Source organism: Pithys albifrons, chromosome 15, assembly GCF_047495875.1.
Source record: "Pithys albifrons albifrons isolate INPA30051 chromosome 15, PitAlb_v1, whole genome shotgun sequence".
In the NCBI taxonomy this organism is placed as follows: Eukaryota; Metazoa; Chordata; class Aves; order Passeriformes; family Thamnophilidae; genus Pithys; species Pithys albifrons.
This window is the reverse complement of record NC_092472.1, coordinates 9,488,706-9,507,192: the sequence shown is the minus strand read 5'-3', so window position 1 is coordinate 9,507,192 and position 18,487 is coordinate 9,488,706. Positions and strand designations below refer to the sequence as shown.

The window sequence follows — 18,487 nt, the reverse complement described above, 5'->3', positions numbered from 1 at the left end:
AGGTCTCTCCGGATGGAGAAATCGTAGGAGGGAAATGACGCTGAGGCCAGGGCTGGCCATGTCTCCTTGGATTACTGTGATGGGCTGTACACCACCCACGGTTCCCTCGGCAGGGAAGGAAATGAGGTTGGGCTGGACACCTATGGAAAAACAAGCACTGAGAGCTCCAACCCCAGCGTGCCTCAGGACCACTTTCCATTAGGGCACAGCTTCATGTCTAGGCCAGGGAGTGGAGGTGTCTCTTCAGAGGCAGCCATGGCCCAGGACATGGAGAAGACCTCTCCCTAATGTCCCTAGGGCATTCCCAATTCTTTCCCTGTCCTGTTCTCAGCTTTCTGAGAAGATGAGAATGTCAAATGGAGGAGCTGAGCAGAGGGTTCAGGAGGGGATGCCACTGGCCCTGCCAAGGTGTTTGTGTGTGGTGCAGGGGGGCTGCAGATCTTTCCTCTGGGCCCTGGGATTTTCTCTGGGAGCGCCCAGCCTTGCTGTCAGGGCAGCACCATCCTATACCCCACCACAGCCCAACACTGACATCTTGTGGTGCTGGGAGAAGGCCCCAGCACTCTGGTGGGAAGGGAAACCCTCCGAGATAACTACAGAAAGCTGTGTGTCCCCAGGGATGCCCTGGGACTGCTGCTGGGGAGGCAGCAGAGGTGGGCTCAGGGATCCTGGGCTGGACCTGCCCACTGCCCTCATGACGGATGCGTGTCCTCCCCTCCAGTGTGCGGCTGCGACCTGGCACAGTCGGGCTTCTTCTTTAAGAACCAGGAGTACATCTGCACCCACGACTACCAGCAGCTCTATGGGACCCGCTGTGACAGCTGTGGAGACTTCATAACTGGAGAGGTCATTTCTGCCCTGGGGAGGACCTACCACCCCAAGTGCTTCGTCTGCAGCACCTGCAGGTGAGTGGAACTCATCACCAAGGGTTTATGACTCCCTGGAGAAGCCCTGAGCAGCCCTTGACTGTGCACCAGACAGAGGGGTCTTTGTTAGCCTGCAGCCCCTCATGCCCTGCTCAGCACCACATTAGGCACCTCCTCTGTGTTCTCTTAGTGGAACCCTTGGGAGGCAATGAAATGGCTCCAACCCTTCCCTTTGCAGCCTGGTGACCTTTCTTGGTCCTCCCACCTATGTGCACCCTTGCTGCCTCCCCTCCTGGCCATTGTTGCCTGGAGCCCCTCTGCTGGCCAGCACCACAGGTTCTGCTGGCCCCTGGGGCAGGACCTCATGGGCAGCCCCAAGCACTGTGTGCAGGTGAACGAGTAGCTTACACCTCCCCCCATCTTCTTGGCCACAGGAAGCCATTCCCCATCGGAGACAAGGTCACATTCAGCGGGAAGGACTGCGTCTGCCAAAACTGCTCCCAATCTCTCCTCAGCACCAAACCCATCAAGATCCATGGGCCAAGTCGTAAGTTGACTGCTGTCCTGTTATGTGATAGCTACAAGGAGAGGGACCTTATACCTGTTGACAGTGTTTGGGGAGGGTGACAGGACAGGCTTTATGACCCATGTGCAGCACTGCACAAGCCACAGGCATTCACAGAGGGTTTGGAGGAGGAGAAACAGGGTAGTCCTGTGGCTCCACCCAGCATTGCAGGTCACTGCTGGTTTCGGAAACTCCCTTGGCCTGTTTTTGACCTGGGTAGGCACTGTCTGAGATCATGGGGAGGTTTTGGAGCTGGATTTGGTCTGAGTCAGTTGCTTTGTATTCAGCTGCACCAAGGTCTGTGTCCAAGGAGCTGTGCCCTGGGACTCCTTGCCTGGCTGTCTCAGCGCTGGTGTTCCTCACTGCCTCTATAAGTAAAAAAGACTTTTTTTGCCGTGATGAACCTCTGCTAAAACTCAGCTGCAGCAGTGGACAAGCTCTTTTGGGTGGAAGATTTGGCCTGGCTGTTGATCTCAGATTGGGATTAGCTTCCTTTATGCCATGCTTGGCAAGCCCTGAAGATCAATGCCTGAAGCAGAGTCCCAAAGCCACGGCCAGAGCCAGAACTGTGGTGTCACCCTGTCACCACAGTGGCACTGCTGGTGTCTGGGTGGCTTGACTTACAATTTAGTGCCCCTGGGAGGGCCCCAAGTGCCCTGCCTGCCCCCAGCTCTCACCATAGCCTCAATGGACTTAAGGGATGTGGCACCATTCAAATGGGCCTCAGCCATAGGATAGGGATTCCCCCACCTTTCTCCATCACAGCCTGAGCTGCCCAGAGCCAGGCTGTGCCCAGCCTGCAGCAGCACTTGTCTCCCGTAGAACAGCCAGAGGAAGGGCAGCCGCACACTCTGCCTCTCACCTTCCTCTCCCTTCCCACCAACCCACCAGTGCTCCTCCCTGTCCTGTGGAGTGGGGTTACCTAAGGGCACCATGTTTTATTCATGGACAGCTGCAAGCAGATGCAGCTTGCCTCCTGCATGTGTCCCTCACAGCCCTGTTGACCCTGGCAGTGCCACCCAGAAGGGTGGCAGGGGAGGTGTGTGGGCTGGAGCCTGTGCACTCTGCAGGGATGGCATCCCTAGGGGGAGGATGCTGAGCCTCTCCCTGCAGCTCCAATCCTTCAAACAACTCCAAATGAGAGAGAGAGGAAATGGATCCTGGCTCAGCCCACTTTTTCCCAGGGGTCAAAAACCCTCTCCCCTTAGCTTTGTCCAGTGGACGTGGCATGGAGTGGCTTGTGATGGGCTGAGTGAAACAGCCTGTCTGCTCCTGCTGCCTGTGCAATGCCATGGCAGGGAGGGGGTTAAGGAGAAACCCCATCTGGGCAGACCTGCTGCCCGGGGGGAGAAGAGGACAAGGAGGAGTCAAGGTCAGGGGTCCGAGGCCCATGTGCTTCCTGCTCTCAGCCTTGATGGGAGCCAGGGGAAGCAGGGAAGGAAGGGAGTCTCATAAATAATACTGCAGCAGGGCCGGACGTGGCTGCCGGAGAGCACAGCCCTTCCTCTGCTGTGGTCGCTGCCGGACACTTCCCACCCCTCCGCTCCTGCCTGCAGGGAGCCCCCCTGGGGACCTGCCGGGACAGCACAGCCCCAGCAGCCCAGGCACTGGCCCTGGCTCAGACTTGTCACCTGGCAGGGAGACACGGCTCTGTGCTGCGGTGGGTGCGTGGCTCGGGTGGCTGAGTGCCAGCAGTACCACACAGGTCCCAGCTCCAGCTTTCCTGCTGGTTCCTTTGCTGGAAACAAGCAGAGGTGGCATATTTCTGTAAAGAAACGATTCCCAAGAGGCTCCCCTGGAGTGGTCTCAGAAGCAGGGTGTTTATAACAGCATCATCCCTAGAAAACTCCTCTGGGTGTGAGGGCTGTGCCAGGTTCAATGGCTGGGGTGCCTTGGTATGGGCCAGCAGATGTGGGTGTTCCTGCTGTGCTGATGTGATGCTACGCTCCCCCCACCCTTCTGTCCCCACAGACTGTGCTGGCTGCAAGGAGGAGATCAAGCAAGGCCAGTCCCTCCTGGCCCTAGAGAAGCAGTGGCACGTCAGCTGCTTCAAGTGCCAAACATGCGGGATCATCCTCACGGGCGAGTACATCAGCAAGTGAGTGCCACTGTTCTGGCAGCATTGCCAGGCTGTACCCTGAGGGGCTGAGGCTGCAGTGAAGGGCTGTCCACTCAAACATTGCTCACCCCTTTCTCCTCCCTCTCCCAAAGGGATGGCATCCCATACTGTGAGTCTGACTACCATGCCCAGTTTGGCATCAAGTGCGAGACCTGCGACCGGTACATCAGTGGCCGAGTCCTGGAGGTGAGTCCTGGGGCCACAGCCACCCCATCCCAGTCTGTAATAGGGACATGCCTTGGGGAGGTGTGGGAGTTGCTTCATCATGCCCCCATGTCATGCTGTGATCTGTCCCTGGGGGTCATGGCTCTTCCTGCAGCAGGTGTGTGGACACAGCCTGACCCTTCTCTGGAGGGTGGGAGAGAGGAAGGAGCACCAGACCTTTGGAGAGGTGGCTTGGATGCCTGAGCTCCAGAAACAGCCATAGTACATGGTGGCCTAGTACACGGTGGCCTGTGTGTGCTGGGGCATGTCTGGAGCCCAAGATGTAGGGACATTAACCTTAACCAGCTGCTGCCATCCCTGACTGTGGATGTCCCCACCATGCTCACCCTAGCCTGCCTTCTGAGCCCATACCTGTGCCAGCAGCCTGCCTGTTGCCTTGGAAACACATTCAGCACGGCTGCCCACTGAGGAGCCTGGATGAGGGGCTGTGGCACCCTACCCATGGGCAGCAGTCCCCATGAGATACTCCTTTGCAACACAGCAATCTGAGTAGGGATTCTCGTTCACTGGGCCAAATCAGAGTAGGCTTTGCTTGTCGCATTGCTGGACAGCAGGAGCTGCTCTGACAGAGCCACAGAGGGATGCAGGGATTTCACAGGGATTGCACAGCAAGACATGGATGCAGGAGGCTGTGGAGCATGTTTTGGGTGATGATGGGGCTGCACAGCTGGTGAGGGGAGTGAGGGTTGCTGCTGGCGAGAGACACAGAGGTCCATCAGGGTTGGTCCTTCCTGGCAGCCAGGTAGCCACCTCCTGCCTGTGGCTCCTGCTCTTGGAAGTGGCATGTCCTTTTAGGCTCTGTGTTTATACCCCAGTGTTTGTGGGGAGGTGGGGAGAATCGAGACTGAGGGTAACCCAAAGGCTGAAGAGGCACAGAGAAAGATGTCAGGAGGAAGCCTGTTGTGATTTCTAGACCCCCTGATGATACTATGGAGGCAGGGTGTGGTGACACAGAGGCAGCAGAGCTGAAAGCATTTTCAGTCACTCCTGAGACCTCCCCTTCCACAAAGCTGAGCAGGAGGCTTCGAAGGGCTACCACGTCTCTGCCATGCCAGATTGCAGCAATAGGAAGCTGTATCCCAGAATCAGAGGTACTGTGGCTCCACAGTGAGCCAGGCCACAGGTGCTGTGGGCTGGGTGCAGGTCTCCAGCCTGCTGAGGGTTTTACCAGGATATGTCCAGCCTGTTCCACTTGCAGCCTACCAAGAAACTGTCACCCTCTCTGGTCCTGCCAGCTGGGCTGGCCTGGGAGAACCCAGCCTCTCCAAGGAACTTCTCCTGAAGCTGGAACGAGTTGCCAGGAAGCTTTCAGCATCTTCCCCCTCTCTGGGGAGCCTGGGAAGGCTTTCTGCTGACTCCAGGCTTCAGCAGCAGTCCCAGCACTGGCTGTTGGGAACATGAGCTCAGCAGAGCAGCAGCTGCCATGGGCTGCCTGCCCATCATGGGGTCACTGGATCAGCAAATAGCTGAACAGAGTAGAGCAAAGCCAGAGGCTCCCCTGACATCATATCTCTGCTGCTGCTCACTTGGGCAGTCTGGTCCCCAATAGCCCCATGCCAGGATAGTGCACCCTCAGCCACCCAGAAGTGTGAGCGGGGGGGGCGTTATGTAGTACAGGATGTTCAGTATGTGAGGGGGGTGAGAGGAATCAGAGAGGACCTGAGACCCCTGTCATAGAATCACAGAATGCTTTGGATTGGAAGTGACATTAAAGATCATCTATTTCCAACCCCTGTCATGGGCAGGGACACCTTTCACTACACCTGGTTGCTCCAAGCCCTGTCAGCCTGACCTTGAGTATTTTCAGGGATGGGGCGTCTGACCTAGACTCAGGGGACGTTCAGTCCATACTCCTTCCCCTCCCTGGTATGTGCCTGTTTGCAGTATTTAATCATCTGTAAATCCAGAGGCTTTAGTTGTCTTTTCTGTCAGAGTGTGAAATGGAAAGGGTGCCTTTAAATAATTTCAGGCATTAAGGAGGCTCCTTGTGCTATCCCAGCAGCCTTCAGGCGTTCCCAACTGCTCCAAGCTGTGCAGCCAGGCTTGGATGATTAATGAGTGTTTAAGGGACCCAAGTGATAACAAGCAGGTCTTTTCCCTTACAGCCTCTGCCAGCCTTGTATGAGCTGTAATATTAACCAGTATAAAAGGAACAAGGTTTGTGTATGGTTTGGAGAGTTGCTGCTCAGGAGGAGTGCTGGGTGTTGAGATGTTGGGTGGCTTTTGGAGAAGATCTGTGATTAAAAGCTAGTTGGGACTGGGCTGGTGCATAGCACTGGGGAGCAGCCAGTCTCCCTCCACATGGAGTCTTAGACTCATAGAATGGTTTGGGTTGGAAGGGTCCTTAAAGCTCATCTCATTCCAACCCACTGCCATGGCCAGGGAAGCTTCCCACCAGACGCATCCAACCTGGCCTTGAACACCCACACCCTGATCTGTGAAGCATCCCCTTTTAGCACAGTCTCTGACCTGTGACAGCAGACAGGAAAAGATAGATATATATGGGGTCTTTTTTCCTTATTGTCAGCACACCAAGCCATGGAGGGTACTGATAAAGTCCAAGAGGACTAAACCCTTCCCATATGCAGAGAGGGATGAAGGAAGGCAAAAAGGAAGAGGAGTCCAAACTCATCTCCCCTGCCTGCCCTAAAACTTTCCATTCGTTTTGTTATAAACTGGAGGGGAAAGGCCATGGCTGCCATCTGCACCCCAAGGACACTGAGTTCCAGGTTGATTTTTATGGGCAACCCACAGGTTGTTTCTCAGTTATCCTCACAGCAAATTTCCCTGTTAATCCTCCCTGTTTCAAACTGGCTCCAGCCCCCTCTATTATAACCCCCGTCTTTGTCAGTGAGAGCCTTGTCTTCCCTCTGCCACCTTCAATTCTTCTTCTCTTGAATTATTACAGGAGTAAAAAATTCGTTTCTGGGCTCCCAGCCCAGAAAGCAAGCCTATAATTGAAATGCTGGGAGACACTTTGAGGGGGAGCACGCTCCCAATTTAAGCTGTTATCCCTGTCAAGGAGCAAAAGGAGCAGCTCAGCTTCCTCTCAGCTGTGGAAGAACATGTCACTAGCACTGAAGTTTGGGCATCGCTCAACAGAAGCAGAAAAGTTTCTTTAGAGAGAGGAGCTGGCACTGGTAGCCAGGGAGGGTGTGACAGCAAGAGGAAGCCTTTGCTTTGCAAGGTTTATCTTTGGGGTCCTTCTTCTTACTTTCCTGCTGTGAGATCCTGGGCCAAATTTGCTGTTTCTTTTCAAATTCTAGAAGAGAAGCTGCTAGAAAGCATGGCTGCTTGGGTGAGTGCTGCTGCAGAGGGTCTCAGCTATTTGCAGAATGCAGGCATGATTGATTAGGAGTCAGGTATGTAGAGGTACCGTCACTGGGGGTTTGCGACCTCCTGGTTCTGCTTTCCTGTGTGTTGGACATTTCATGGAGATCAGAAAATGCACAGTCTGACTCATAGTCCAGCAGGTCAGAAACACTCATGATGAAGTGGTCTCTGGTTTTCTCCATATGATGTGAAGGTCTCCGAGGCCACCCTGGGCACTTTTGTCCCTGTCTGCAGCAGTGGGGGCTGTTAGGGTCGCTAACCCTCAGCAACATGAGCAAGTCACCATGGCCTGCTTGGCTCAGGGGTCCCTGTTCTCTGCTCACCCTTGCAGGCAGGAGGGAAGCACTACCACCCCACCTGTGCCAGATGTGTCCGCTGCCACCAGATGTTCACAGAAGGAGAGGAGATGTACCTCACAGGTAGGGATGAGGAGGGACTCCCCAGCCCTGTGTCAGGGTGTGGACCAGCATAGCTGTATGGGGGTGTCCTGCCTGGGGGCACTTTGGGGTTCAGGTCCTTACGGCTCTGAAAGGGTCTTTTTGTGCAGCAAGGACTCCTCTCTCCACTGCTTCCCAGTACCTGCACTCTTCCTGAGTTGTGTGCCAATAATTTCTCTCCATGAAACCTCCCGTGCCACTGAGCTGCAAGAGACTGTTCCTCATCAGGAGCTTTTAGGTCCCTGTGAGACTCCCTGCAGAGCTGGGGAACACTGGTGGGCATGCCTGGATGTGTCCCTGGCCTTCTTCCAGTGAACAGAGCCTGGAATGGGTGCAGGGTGCCTGTTTCCCTGCTCTCCCGAGCCCCAGGGGGAGGCTGGTCCATCCACAGCTCCCCCAGTCCAGGTTAGCTGGCCAGTAGCACTGGAGGAGTAAGGCTTTCACTCAACAGAGATAGACAAGTTGGGTTTGGTTTTGGCAGGAGCTTATCCCTGCTGGACCCATCTTAGGGGCTGATTCCAATGCAGAGGGAGGGTTTGTTTTCTCTCAGTAACCTCTGCTTGCCTGTCACAGTTTAGTAGGTTTGGCCACTGCTCCTCAGTGCTTGGGAGCCGTTTCATTCTTTAGTGCAGACACACAGTCCCCAATGCCTTGCCTTCCCATTGGGCATGTTCCTGTGGCACTACTGAAGGTGGCGGGGACAGGATGGGATCCTCCCATGGCAGGGGGACTTGGATGATACGTAACAGCAGCGGTGAGCTGTGTGTGGAGCTGAAACACTTTCCCTTTGCTGTGTTGCAGGCTCTGAAGTGTGGCACCCAATCTGCAAGCAGGCAGCCAGAGCAGAGAAGAAGTTGAAGGTAGGCAGCTGAAGTGAGGGGCGTCTTGAGAGGTGGCACATCCCAGGTGACATTGTTCCCAGGTCCCTGCAGGAGGGGAACTGTTGAGGCAGTGTTCAAGCTTGGAATGCCTTCCCAAGGCTGCCCAGAGGATGGTGGGTGTCTGTGGCTATTAATTGACATCCGCTTGTGGATTGGGGGGAACAGCAGTCCCCTCACAATGCCCACACCCCTCTGTTGCAGACCATGTCCTAGGGAGACTGCACACACCAATGTGATGTTCAAGCAAATTCCAAGTTTATTCAAAAACACAGATATATATGTGACCTCAAGTGACCCCGCCCTAGGTGCGGTGGTCTGACTCTAATTGGTTGAGGCTGGAAACATGTCCTTTTAAGGTGAAAACGAAACTTGTGAGGTGGTCCTCCAGACCCACCTGAATCAGGGCTGTAACACCCCTCTCTGCACCTGACTGGCCATGGGAACAGCTACCTGCTGAGTCTTGCCAGGCCACTCCAGATCTGTCCCTGAGAGCTGTATACAGGGCAGCCTGAACAGCCATGGGACTGGACCTTCAGTGAAATTCAGCCCCCAGAGTAAAATTTTGGCTTCTGTACCTACCATGTGCCTGCTCAGGGGTCCTTCCTTGCCATGTTCTCACCTGCCCTCCACCTTTCTGCCTCCACAGCACAGAAGGACATCAGAAACCTCCATCTCCCCGCCTGGTTCCAGCATCGGCTCCCCAAACCGTGTCATCTGTGTAAGTACAGCTGTCCCTCATCCAGGGCCCCAAGGAGGGGATCAGCAGTTTCCAGTGCTGCTGTTCAGTGTGAGGTGTCCCCCAAGGACAAGCCCAGCATTTGAGGACAGCATGGACAAACCATGTCCCCTTGCCCCAGTGCCATGCTGTGCCACCAGCATGATTGGCATGGGTCAGGAGCACTCAGAGGGGCACCGTCCTACCCTCCCAGTGGCTCTGCCCCTACCTACTGCTGCCTCTCAGGCATCTCCTCTTATATCTTCTTGCTGCTAGGGTGACAGTGCGCTCTGTCTGCTGTGTGCTGGCTCCACACTGTATGCTCCAGCCTCCCCTTTCTTCTCTCCTCTTTTCATCTGTCTCTGTCTCTCCCTAGGCTAAAGTGGATAATGAGATCCTTAATTACAAAGACCTGGCAGCTCTTCCTAAGATTAAAGCCATCTATGAAGTGCAGCGTCCTGACCTCATTTCCTATGAGCCCTATCACAGATACACGTCGGATGAGACACTGGAGAGATATAGCTATGGGGAGGTACTGAGTCTTGATATGCCCAACGCTGGGATGCGCAGGGACTAGGCCTCAGTTTGGAGGAGAACTGTGTGTGGATTCGCTCACTCCAGTGGGGGTAGAACTTCCCCCAGAGGCTCATTACCACCAGGAAGAGGGTCTGTGCTGACAATAAAGTGTTGGTGCTGCTGCTGTAGAGTAAGAAAGAAACCAGTGACCTTACCAGTCACAGACCAGACTGCAGGGATAGCACTGTGTGGGAAGAGTGATGTGGCAGGGGAGAAGCCCATCACAGCCCACAGCAGGGAAAGAGGAGTTCACACAGCACCACATGTGCATCCGTCCAGGGTGGAGGGACAGACTATCCTTAGGCTCAGCCCAGACTCTGGCCTCTGGCACACAATCCTCGTGGCCACCCAGCCCACCGTGTCACCCCTGGAGCACAGCAGGGCTGCCCTGTTTGGTGCTGGCCCTGCAGACAGGGGAAGGGGCTTGGTCAGTGCATTTTCACAAGAGTGTGATGAGATGATGCCTCAGCAGCACATGGCATGGGACTGTCCTGCCTGGCCAGAGAGGCTGGGACTGCTGGATGAGTTCTGTGCATTCATGGAAGGTCTGAGCAGCCCACTCAGAGATGGGGAACCAGAGGTAGTCCTGGAAAATGGGACGTGGTGAAGGCCAGCAGCAGGAACATTTCTTACATCACCGGTCCCAAGATTTTTGTCCCAAACCTGGTTTCCTCCAGATCCCCCAGGGATGGTGCAGGCAGCATGGCCATGGCCCAGTGCGGAGCACCCCAGGGCCAGCAGTTGCCTCCCTCCCTTGGAGCCACTCCACTGAGGTCTCTGGGAAGGGGTGCAGGCTGCTGGTTCCTCGTGCCAGTTCCCCTCTTGACCAGAGGCTCCCTGCCCACTGTCCTGGCACAGTTTGGCTGTGCCACCAGCCACCTTCACTGCCTGGCACCTGTAAATTGGGGAAAATGAGCTGCTGTGAGATCCTGGTCTGTCACTGCTCCTCTTAACCATGTGCTGTCTCTCTCTCTCATTTCCTCCCCACTTTGCCTTCTGCTGCCTCCAGTCCCTGGGGACCCTCTCCCCATACTCACAGGTAATGCCCCTGTGGGCACTGGGGGTCTGGCACCTGCTGTTGCAGAATGTCCCTCTGCCCAGTGGCTCTGCTGTTCATTCCCCCCAAGCTGTTGGCTGCCTCAGGATGGGGGAAAATGGGGGGACCCTATCCAGGGGAGTGCTGTCCTTCGGGTCCTGAGGAAAGCAGGGTGCAATCCCTCCCTGGTAGAATCGAGCCAGGGTGCAGCAACAAGCACAGAGAAGGAAACAATCTCCAGTCAAAAAGCCTCTGTCTGGACACTGTCACCTGATCTCAGACTCTGGGTTTTGCTGCCTATGCTTTAGCAGCAGGGGAGGTAGAGCAGGAGGGGAACCCCGTCCAGCCTCAGAGGACATGCACTGCCCACAGGTGTCACACCACAGAGCATGCACCCTCCCGGGCTGTCCCAGGAACAGAGAACCCTGTCCATGGGACACCTCCTGCCAGTTCTAACACCACTTTCTCCACACCTTCCCCATCCCCAGGACATCTATGAGAGCTTTGACACGCGGCAGAGGCGAGCCTCCAGCCCAGGCTACATCGATTCCCCCACCTACAGCCGCCAGGGCATGTCCCCCACCATCCCCAGGTCCCCTCACCATTTCTACCGCTCAGGTGAGGATTTCAGCTGCAACCCCAGGCTGAGCTAAGCTCAGACCCCCAAGTGGAGCAGGGATCACCAAAATGTCCCTGGGACTTCTGGGTCACTCCTCTGGCAAGCAGGCAGGAGGCCTAGAGGGAGGGCTTCTGTCAGGGGGCAGTGACCAGCTCTGCTCTATGCATCATCTGGTTCCCCTGACTCTTTGTCTTTGAGGAGAGGTGGCTTTGTTGCTCAGACCTGAGCTTGGGCTCTTGGAATGAGGGGGTGGGGAGGCAGGTGACCCCCAGGTCTGATGACTCAGCTGTCTTGGTAGCTCTAGCTCTGGGTGGGGGGTGCACAAGAGTGCTTGCGCCCAGCCAGTGCTGTAAGCAAGGTCCTTACACACGCACACGTGCATGCACGCACACTCCGGAGCATGTCGGGGGGAAGCAGAGTGTACGCCTGTGCCATGTCTCCTGTCCTTTGGAGCTGGGGAGGAACAACTGAGAAAATCGGAGGTCAGTAAGTCCAGAGGTCCTGCAAACTCCAGCGCTTCACTGCCAAGGGTCCATCACTGTTTGTCTCTGCGGCACGCTCAGCTTTCCTGTCACCAGTGGTGGGGCAGCTGGCTGACCTGTAACACCTGCCCACAGGGTTTCCTCTGCATCCCATCTTTCTCCTGAGATGCAGGAAATCTCTCCATCCCTCCCTGTTCCATCACTCCCCATCCTGGACTATGGCCTGCATCACGTCCCTATCACCCCCCAACATGGGTCACCCCTGCTCTTCTAACACCACTGCATTTAACACCCATTTTCTTCTGCCTCTTACTCTCTCTTGGTCACTTATGGCTGCTTCTGCTCGGCACCGCGTAGGCACCGAGAGTGGGCGCAGCTCCCCCTACTATAGCCAGTTAGATGTGAGGTCCTCCACTCCAACCTCATACCAAGCGCCCAAGCATTTCCACATCCCAGGTAGGCTCTGGAGCGCCCCAGTCCCAGGGGAAGCGCTGTGTCTGTGGCATGCCTGCATGTGCCGTCCCCGCTGTGTTGCATGCATAGTTCCACCGCCTGCCTAGAGCCAGCTGGCAGCAGGATCTACCCCTGGTAGAGGCCATCCATAAACAGGACCTGCAGCTTGAACCCTCCTCCCTCCCCATCATCACCTGGGGGTCCCAGAGCTGCCCGGAGTCTGCTTGATTCTTGCAACATCCCTCTTCTCCCTCTTCCCTGACCTTCCTCCACTCCCCACACGAAGATTAGTGCCCTGGTGAGAGCCTGCCCTCTCCCGTCTCACCCCACAATCACCAGCCGAAGCGTGTCCACCCTTCCCGCACCCATCCGCTACAGATGACTATTTTATACTCCCCCTAGGGCCCGCTGCTCCCTCCCCCCAGAGTCTTCTGGGCTTGCCAGATGCCTGCTCCCCTTCTGCAGGGATTGCAGGGGGCCACCAGGTAAGGGCCACCACCCGCTCCCAGCCACACAGAGCCCATGGGAACGGGGATGGAGCGGGCAGAAAGGGAGAGTGGGGTGGGAAGCAGACAGCGCTGCCCATCATCCTTCAGCATATGCAGTGGGGTCAGAATCCCAGACAACCCCAGCCAGCTGTAGGCATCTCCCACTACCCTCATCCTCCTCCAAAGCGTGGAACCCTACGCAGTGCATAGCTGATGCCCTGGAACAGCACCGTGAGGACACCCAGAGGCTCCCCACCATGGTCTCTAGCTCCCATCCCATCCCTGCCAGGGTTTGGCCCCCCTGCCCACCCTGCCTTGCCCTCCCGCTGCCGGTCAGTGGTTTATGGATGGCCCCCTCCCTGCTCCGCCAGCTCAGCTGCCTGGCCCCTGCGCAGAGGCTGTAGCTCTTGGCGCCAGGCTCCAGTTCTCGCTTTCCCTCCCAACTCGACTCTTTTCTCTCTCTGCTGTGGAAAGAGGCTTTGGCTGATGTTGTGTCACCTCAGGTAGCTCACAGGCGGTTCTTCCAGGTGCTGGCACCCCAAGAAACTGCCCCAGGGCGAGCAGTGGTGCCTCGCTGCCGGCTGGCAGGGGCAGCCAGCGCACTCTGGCTGTGCCCTCCGCCCCAGTGCATGCTGTCGCTGGGTGCTCACTGCATGGCCTCTGCTCACCACTGCCCGCAGGCAGCCCAGGGACTGTGCTCCTGCTGCCCGGCATGCCAGTCTGGAGCTGTGCTCCCGTGGGACATGTGGGCCTGGAGGTGGTTGTGTGATGGTTGTGTGGGAGTAGTGTTTCCTGCAGGACCTCTGTCCTGTCCATTTTCAGCATGCCCACACTGATCTCTCCTTTCCTCTTCTTCCCTTCTTTCTTCCCTTTCTTTCTCTTTTTTCCACCAGCTGCCGGCGAGAGTAACATCTACCGGAAGCCCCCCATCTACAAGCGCCATGGTATGATGTGCCTGCTGCGTGTCCGTCCCCGTATCCCACAGGGAGAGGACCAGCATGGGGCTCGGTTCAGCTGAGTCATGTTCAGGGACAGGGTTGGAGATGGGGGCAGGTGCCAAGGCAAGATGTTTGAGTGCTGGGCTTTTATGGGCTGATGCTCCTGCTTCCTCTGGGCAGCAGAGTGCAAGGTTCAGTGGGAGAAAGGCATAGGTTTGAATGACATCCCTGTTATGTGGGATGGAGGAGAGAAGGCTGTCAGTGACACCGGGGTAGCTGTGGGAGGGAGAGCAAGGCCATAATGGGGTGGCAGAAGGCACAAGGGTGGCCATTGATTGCTGAGGCCAGGAGCGAGACCAGCCTCAGAGAAGCGATGAAGAAGGTAATTTGCAGGTTCACATGGAGCCATGGAGAAAAAACACAGGACATTCTGGATGGATGCTCCAGGGTGAAACAGGCCTGGGGGGGGGGGTGTTGTAGGGTGGGGAGAGTGTGTGATGTGTGTCAGTGGGGCTGGATTGCACTGTTCCTGCTTGCTTCTGCGCCTAGAGGGACAGCAGCTCCTCCCGCCAGTAACTGTGTCTCCTCTCTCTCCCTGGGCTCTCCCTTCCCTCCTGCCAAACTCCCACTGCCCTGCTGCTGGCTGTTCCTCCTGCTGTAAGTACCTGCTGTTGGCTGGGTCCCCTATGCCTGCTGGAGGTGGTGGGATGGCCCTGCTACAACTTTTGTTCTTCATGCTCCTTCCCCTGTGAGTCTCGTGGCCTCTGGTGCAGCAGGACTCCCTTCTGGTTTCTCGCCTGTGCTGCTGAGGCTCAGTCCCCACTCTGAGCAGTCTGTGTGTGTCCCTGCCGGAGGGGCTAAGCCCCTGCCAGTGGCCCTGTGCTCCCCTCCTCCTGCACAGCCCACTGCTACCTTCCCCTGGCAGTAATACCCCAAGAGCCCTTTCCTTCCTCCATCCCCTCTCCTACCTACAGGTGATGGGACAGCAGAGGCACAGGTAGGTTGGTGGCACTGGTGGGACTGGGACTAGGGTGGACACTGTGGTGGTGCTGTGGGCTCTCAGCCATTTGGGTCCCTTCCCAGCCACATCAGCGATGGTGCCTCTGCTTGTCACTGTCCCCACCATCTGCCTCAGTACCCTTGTCTCAAGGAAGTGTCAACAGTTTGAAAACTGATTATTCCCAGTTCTGCTGTGTGCTGTCCCGGCCATGAGTCGCTGGCAGTCACTGGGGAGAGGAGGCCATCTGCCTTCATCCCAGGGTGGATCTTTGCAGGCCCTCACTATAGCTCTACCTGGTCCTTTTGCAGACAACCCCTCTGCAGCCACAAAAAGCAAAACCAGTGAAGACATCGCACAGTCATCCAAGTACAGCCCTGCCTACTCCCCGGATCCGTACTACCACTCAGAGTCGGAGTACTGGCCTTTCCAAGGCTCACCCAAAGGTAGTAAGTGCCTACTGGGCTGCAAAAAAGGGAAACCCATTCCTGCCTCCAAACCCAGCTGTTTTCTGGGAGGTAACCCTGCTCCAAGTTGTGTCTGGAGCCAAAGATGGGGTTGGGCTGGGATACCTGCCAAAGTGACTCCAAAATCCTAGGAGGCCCTGCAACTCAGCTGTCCTCATGCAGTTGGAGACTGTCTCCAGTAGGGACTGCCTGCCTTCACTTTTGACCCCATCTGACCCCCTCATGTGTCTCCTTGCAGCTCCCCGGGCCCGCAGGTTCTCATCAGGTGGTGAGGAGGATGGGTACGACCGAGGCATGCACAAGGTGAGTGATGTCCCTGCCCACAGCCCAGCAAGGAAGAGCTGGCAGCAAACCACCCCTGGTTGGCTTTGGAGAGGAGGCTCAGCTAGCTCTGCCACCCAAGAAGGGAACACCACCCTACTGTCCTTTGTCATCTCTCCCCTGCTTGGCCACCCCCAGCACAGGGTCTGAAGTAGGGGGAGCACACCCCCTTGCCTAGTTGGGGGAGCAGATGGAGATTCAAAGCCCATGCCAGGAGATGCCATGCCCTGTCATGATGTGCCAGTGGGCAGGGAGGGCTGGGCAGGGAAAGGAGGGATGCAAGGTGGCTTTCCCCTCTCTGTCCAGATCCAGAGTGGCATTGGCAGGCTGATCCTGAGGGAGGAGATGAAGGCTCGGTCCAACTCCTATGCAGACCCCTGGACACCCCCTCGCAGCTCAACCAGCAGCAGAGAAGCCCTGCACACAGCTGGCTATGAGGGCTCCCTCAACGGCTGTAAGGATGACCCTGTCCGTCTGTCTGTCCCACATGGCATGGCCCCACCCCTCTGGGAAGTTGCCTGGGTTGGAGAGGGAAGAATGAGACTAGGAAGGGATGAGGAGAGGTGCTGGGCACAGAATTGGACTTGGAAAGCTCTTTTCCTTTCTGAAGAGCTCCATCCATTCCCTGTGTCCCAGCTGGAATGGAGCATTGCCCGGTGTGTGTTTGGGCAATCTGGTGAAGTGCCTCATGGGGTGGCTGAAAGGTCCCTTGGGAATCTGGCAGCACAGCCACGCTGGGGGTTGCTGTGACCTGTTTGGGCTGGCTGTATGTGTGCCTCACTAATGGCATGTCTTGGACCTTCTGCCACCCCAGACCTGCTGACAGGCCCCAGGGCTGCCTTGCTTGCATTGCTCTTATCACACAGCACCTAGCCCTTCTGTCCCTGGGGCTGCAGTGGGGCTGGGGGGGCATTTGGGAGCCTGGCAGCACAGATGGCCCTGCCTGCTCCAGGGTCTCCATCTTTATGGCACATCTGCCCTCATGGAGCTGGGGCTGTTTAGGGGTGTTCAGGTAGTCCCTTAGCCATGTGGGGCCGAGGGAACTCCAAGGAGGACCCATGGGGCTGGGAACAGGCAGTACTGCATGGCATGAGGTGCTGGGTCCTCCCTGACACCTGGCTCTGCTCTCCTTGCAGCTCCCAGAACCCACTACCTGGCTGACAGCGGTGAGTGTGTGACCCTACAGCCCTCCACAGCTGGTCCCCCATGGCTGCAGGGTCCAGAGCCCGAGATGGAGGAGGTGCTGGGATCAGGGAGGGAAGAAGGGAATTCGAAAAGGAGCCCTTGAAAGTCTGGGCCAGGGTAGAGCTGAGTCAGGGCAGAGCTGGTGGTAGCACTGGGAGAGGATGAGTCAGAGAAACTGGAAGAGGAGAATGTGTTGTGCTGAAGGGTGAGGCGGGAAGGCTGCCATGGGAAGGGGATTTTCAGGAGAGGAGTATCGCGCAGGAGGAAGCCAGGCTGCAAATGAGTTGGAGCTGGAAGGAAACAGAGCTGGGTGACTGTGGAGCTGGGTAGTGACATGGGAGCACAGAGGTAGGGTGGCCCAGGAGGTGCTGTCCCAGGATGTGAGGCTCATCCCTACATTTTCTCTTACGCATCTTGGTGGCTTCTTTGCAGATCCTCTCATTTCTAAGTCGGCCTCGCTGCCTGCCTGCAGGAGGAATGGGCTGCACAGGGTAAGTGCCTCCTGCCCACATCCTGCTGGTTACCAGGCATTTCTGCACTGTTTGTCATCTTCCCCAGGCTCCTCGAAGCCCCCGGTGTCCTGCTCCTTCCTTCTCTGCATCCCTGCTGGCACTGCTGTCCTGTGCCAATCCAAAATGACTTTTGTTGGGGTCCAAAGTGCCTTGTCCAGGCAGTGCCTGCCCTGAACTTCCCACAGGGCGTTTCAGAGGAATGCCGAGGTTGCTTTCCAGCACAAGAGCTTTGCTTTGTATCCTGGGCTAGCGATTTCTTGGGATCAGGAGCTCTGGTCCTGCCTCCATGTGACTTGGCTTGTCACTTCACCTCCTTGTGCCTCAGTTTCCCTACTGCCAGGTGTGGGGAGCTTTGGGGTGGGTGGATGCCTTCTCCCCTCAGAACATAGGAGATTCCATGTTGAGTGTCTGGAGGAGACCTCCTCTTACTCCTCCCTCCTTCTATTCCTGCTGCAGCCTCCCAGCGCTGAACTTTTCCACTATGACAGCACGAATGCTGTGAACTGGGGAATGCGAGGTAAGGAGCTGTGGGGTCAGGGATCCTCTGGGCATTCTGGAGCCGGATGCTGTGGGGCTGCCAACCAACCCTGCAGGCAGCTCTGGAAAATGAGACTGGAGGCAGAATGGGCAGAGATGGGCAGGGGTCCCTGCAGCCCTGGGGGGAGGATTCTCACAGCCAAGGAGTCAGCATGGCTCATGTCTCTCTTTTCTCTCCCCCCACAGAGTACAAGGTAAGATTCTTCTGCTGCAAGGATTGACTGTCAGCCAGAGGTGGGAGTCCCAGAGATGTGTCCCCAGGCTCTTCAGGGGGAAGTTTTGGCCTCTGCCTGGAATGTCCTGCTTTCGTCCCCCTCCATCCCCTGCATGTCAGCCCCCTCCCAGGACTGCGGAGCTCGGACCAGAGTCCGTCCCCTCTTGCCAGGGTCCCAAGCACTTGGATGAGCAGAATTGTCTCCTGAGTGAGGAACAAGAGAAAGGTGGTTGTGCCTTCCTGCTCACACTTGCACCTGGGTCACTCCCAGTTTTCCAGAATGAACAGGTTATTCCAGAGCCACCAAGGTGATTTCAGGTGGATCAGGATCACCCTGGGAGCAAGTTCCCCCTAAGCCTTGTCCCATCCAATCCCTGGAGTCAGCTGTGCCACCCAAACACTGCTAAACATGGCAGAAGGAAGCTTTGCCCTGGTGGCCCCCATGGCCTCATTCCCAGGTGTGTCCCAGTTATCTTCCTCTGGCTCCAGAGCTGCCTCATGCTCTTCCTGTCCCTGTGCAG

General features: G+C 56.7%; 1 protein-coding gene across 3 annotated transcripts in view; it reads left to right on the top strand.

Annotated features, from left to right (window-relative positions):
* ABLIM3 (actin binding LIM protein family member 3) overlaps positions 1–18,487 on the top strand; it is a 55,605-nt gene that overhangs the window by 35,389 nt on the left and 1,729 nt on the right. Inside the window, exons 3-21 of one of the 3 annotated variants that reach the window (XM_071570069.1) lie at positions 722–905; positions 1,301–1,413; positions 3,403–3,529; positions 3,643–3,736; positions 7,440–7,527; positions 8,347–8,405; positions 9,073–9,144; positions 9,518–9,673; positions 10,727–10,756; positions 11,242–11,371; positions 12,212–12,310; positions 13,689–13,739; positions 15,042–15,176; positions 15,436–15,500; positions 15,825–15,972; positions 16,655–16,684; positions 17,136–17,194; positions 17,672–17,732; positions 17,939–17,946. In XM_071570069.1, the coding sequence (XP_071426170.1) occupies positions 722–905; positions 1,301–1,413; positions 3,403–3,529; positions 3,643–3,736; positions 7,440–7,527; positions 8,347–8,405; positions 9,073–9,144; positions 9,518–9,673; positions 10,727–10,756; positions 11,242–11,371; positions 12,212–12,310; positions 13,689–13,739; positions 15,042–15,176; positions 15,436–15,500; positions 15,825–15,972; positions 16,655–16,684; positions 17,136–17,194; positions 17,672–17,732; positions 17,939–17,946 (1,709 nt within the window). Of the gene's footprint in view, positions 1–721; positions 906–1,300; positions 1,414–3,402; positions 3,530–3,642; positions 3,737–7,439; positions 7,528–8,346; positions 8,406–9,072; positions 9,145–9,517; positions 9,674–10,726; positions 10,757–11,241; positions 11,372–12,211; positions 12,311–13,688; positions 13,740–15,041; positions 15,177–15,435; positions 15,501–15,824; positions 15,973–16,654; positions 16,685–17,135; positions 17,195–17,671; positions 17,733–17,938; positions 18,464–18,487 lie in introns of those variants that run through there. The other 2 variants (XM_071570067.1, XM_071570068.1) reach the window with 2 other exon arrangements.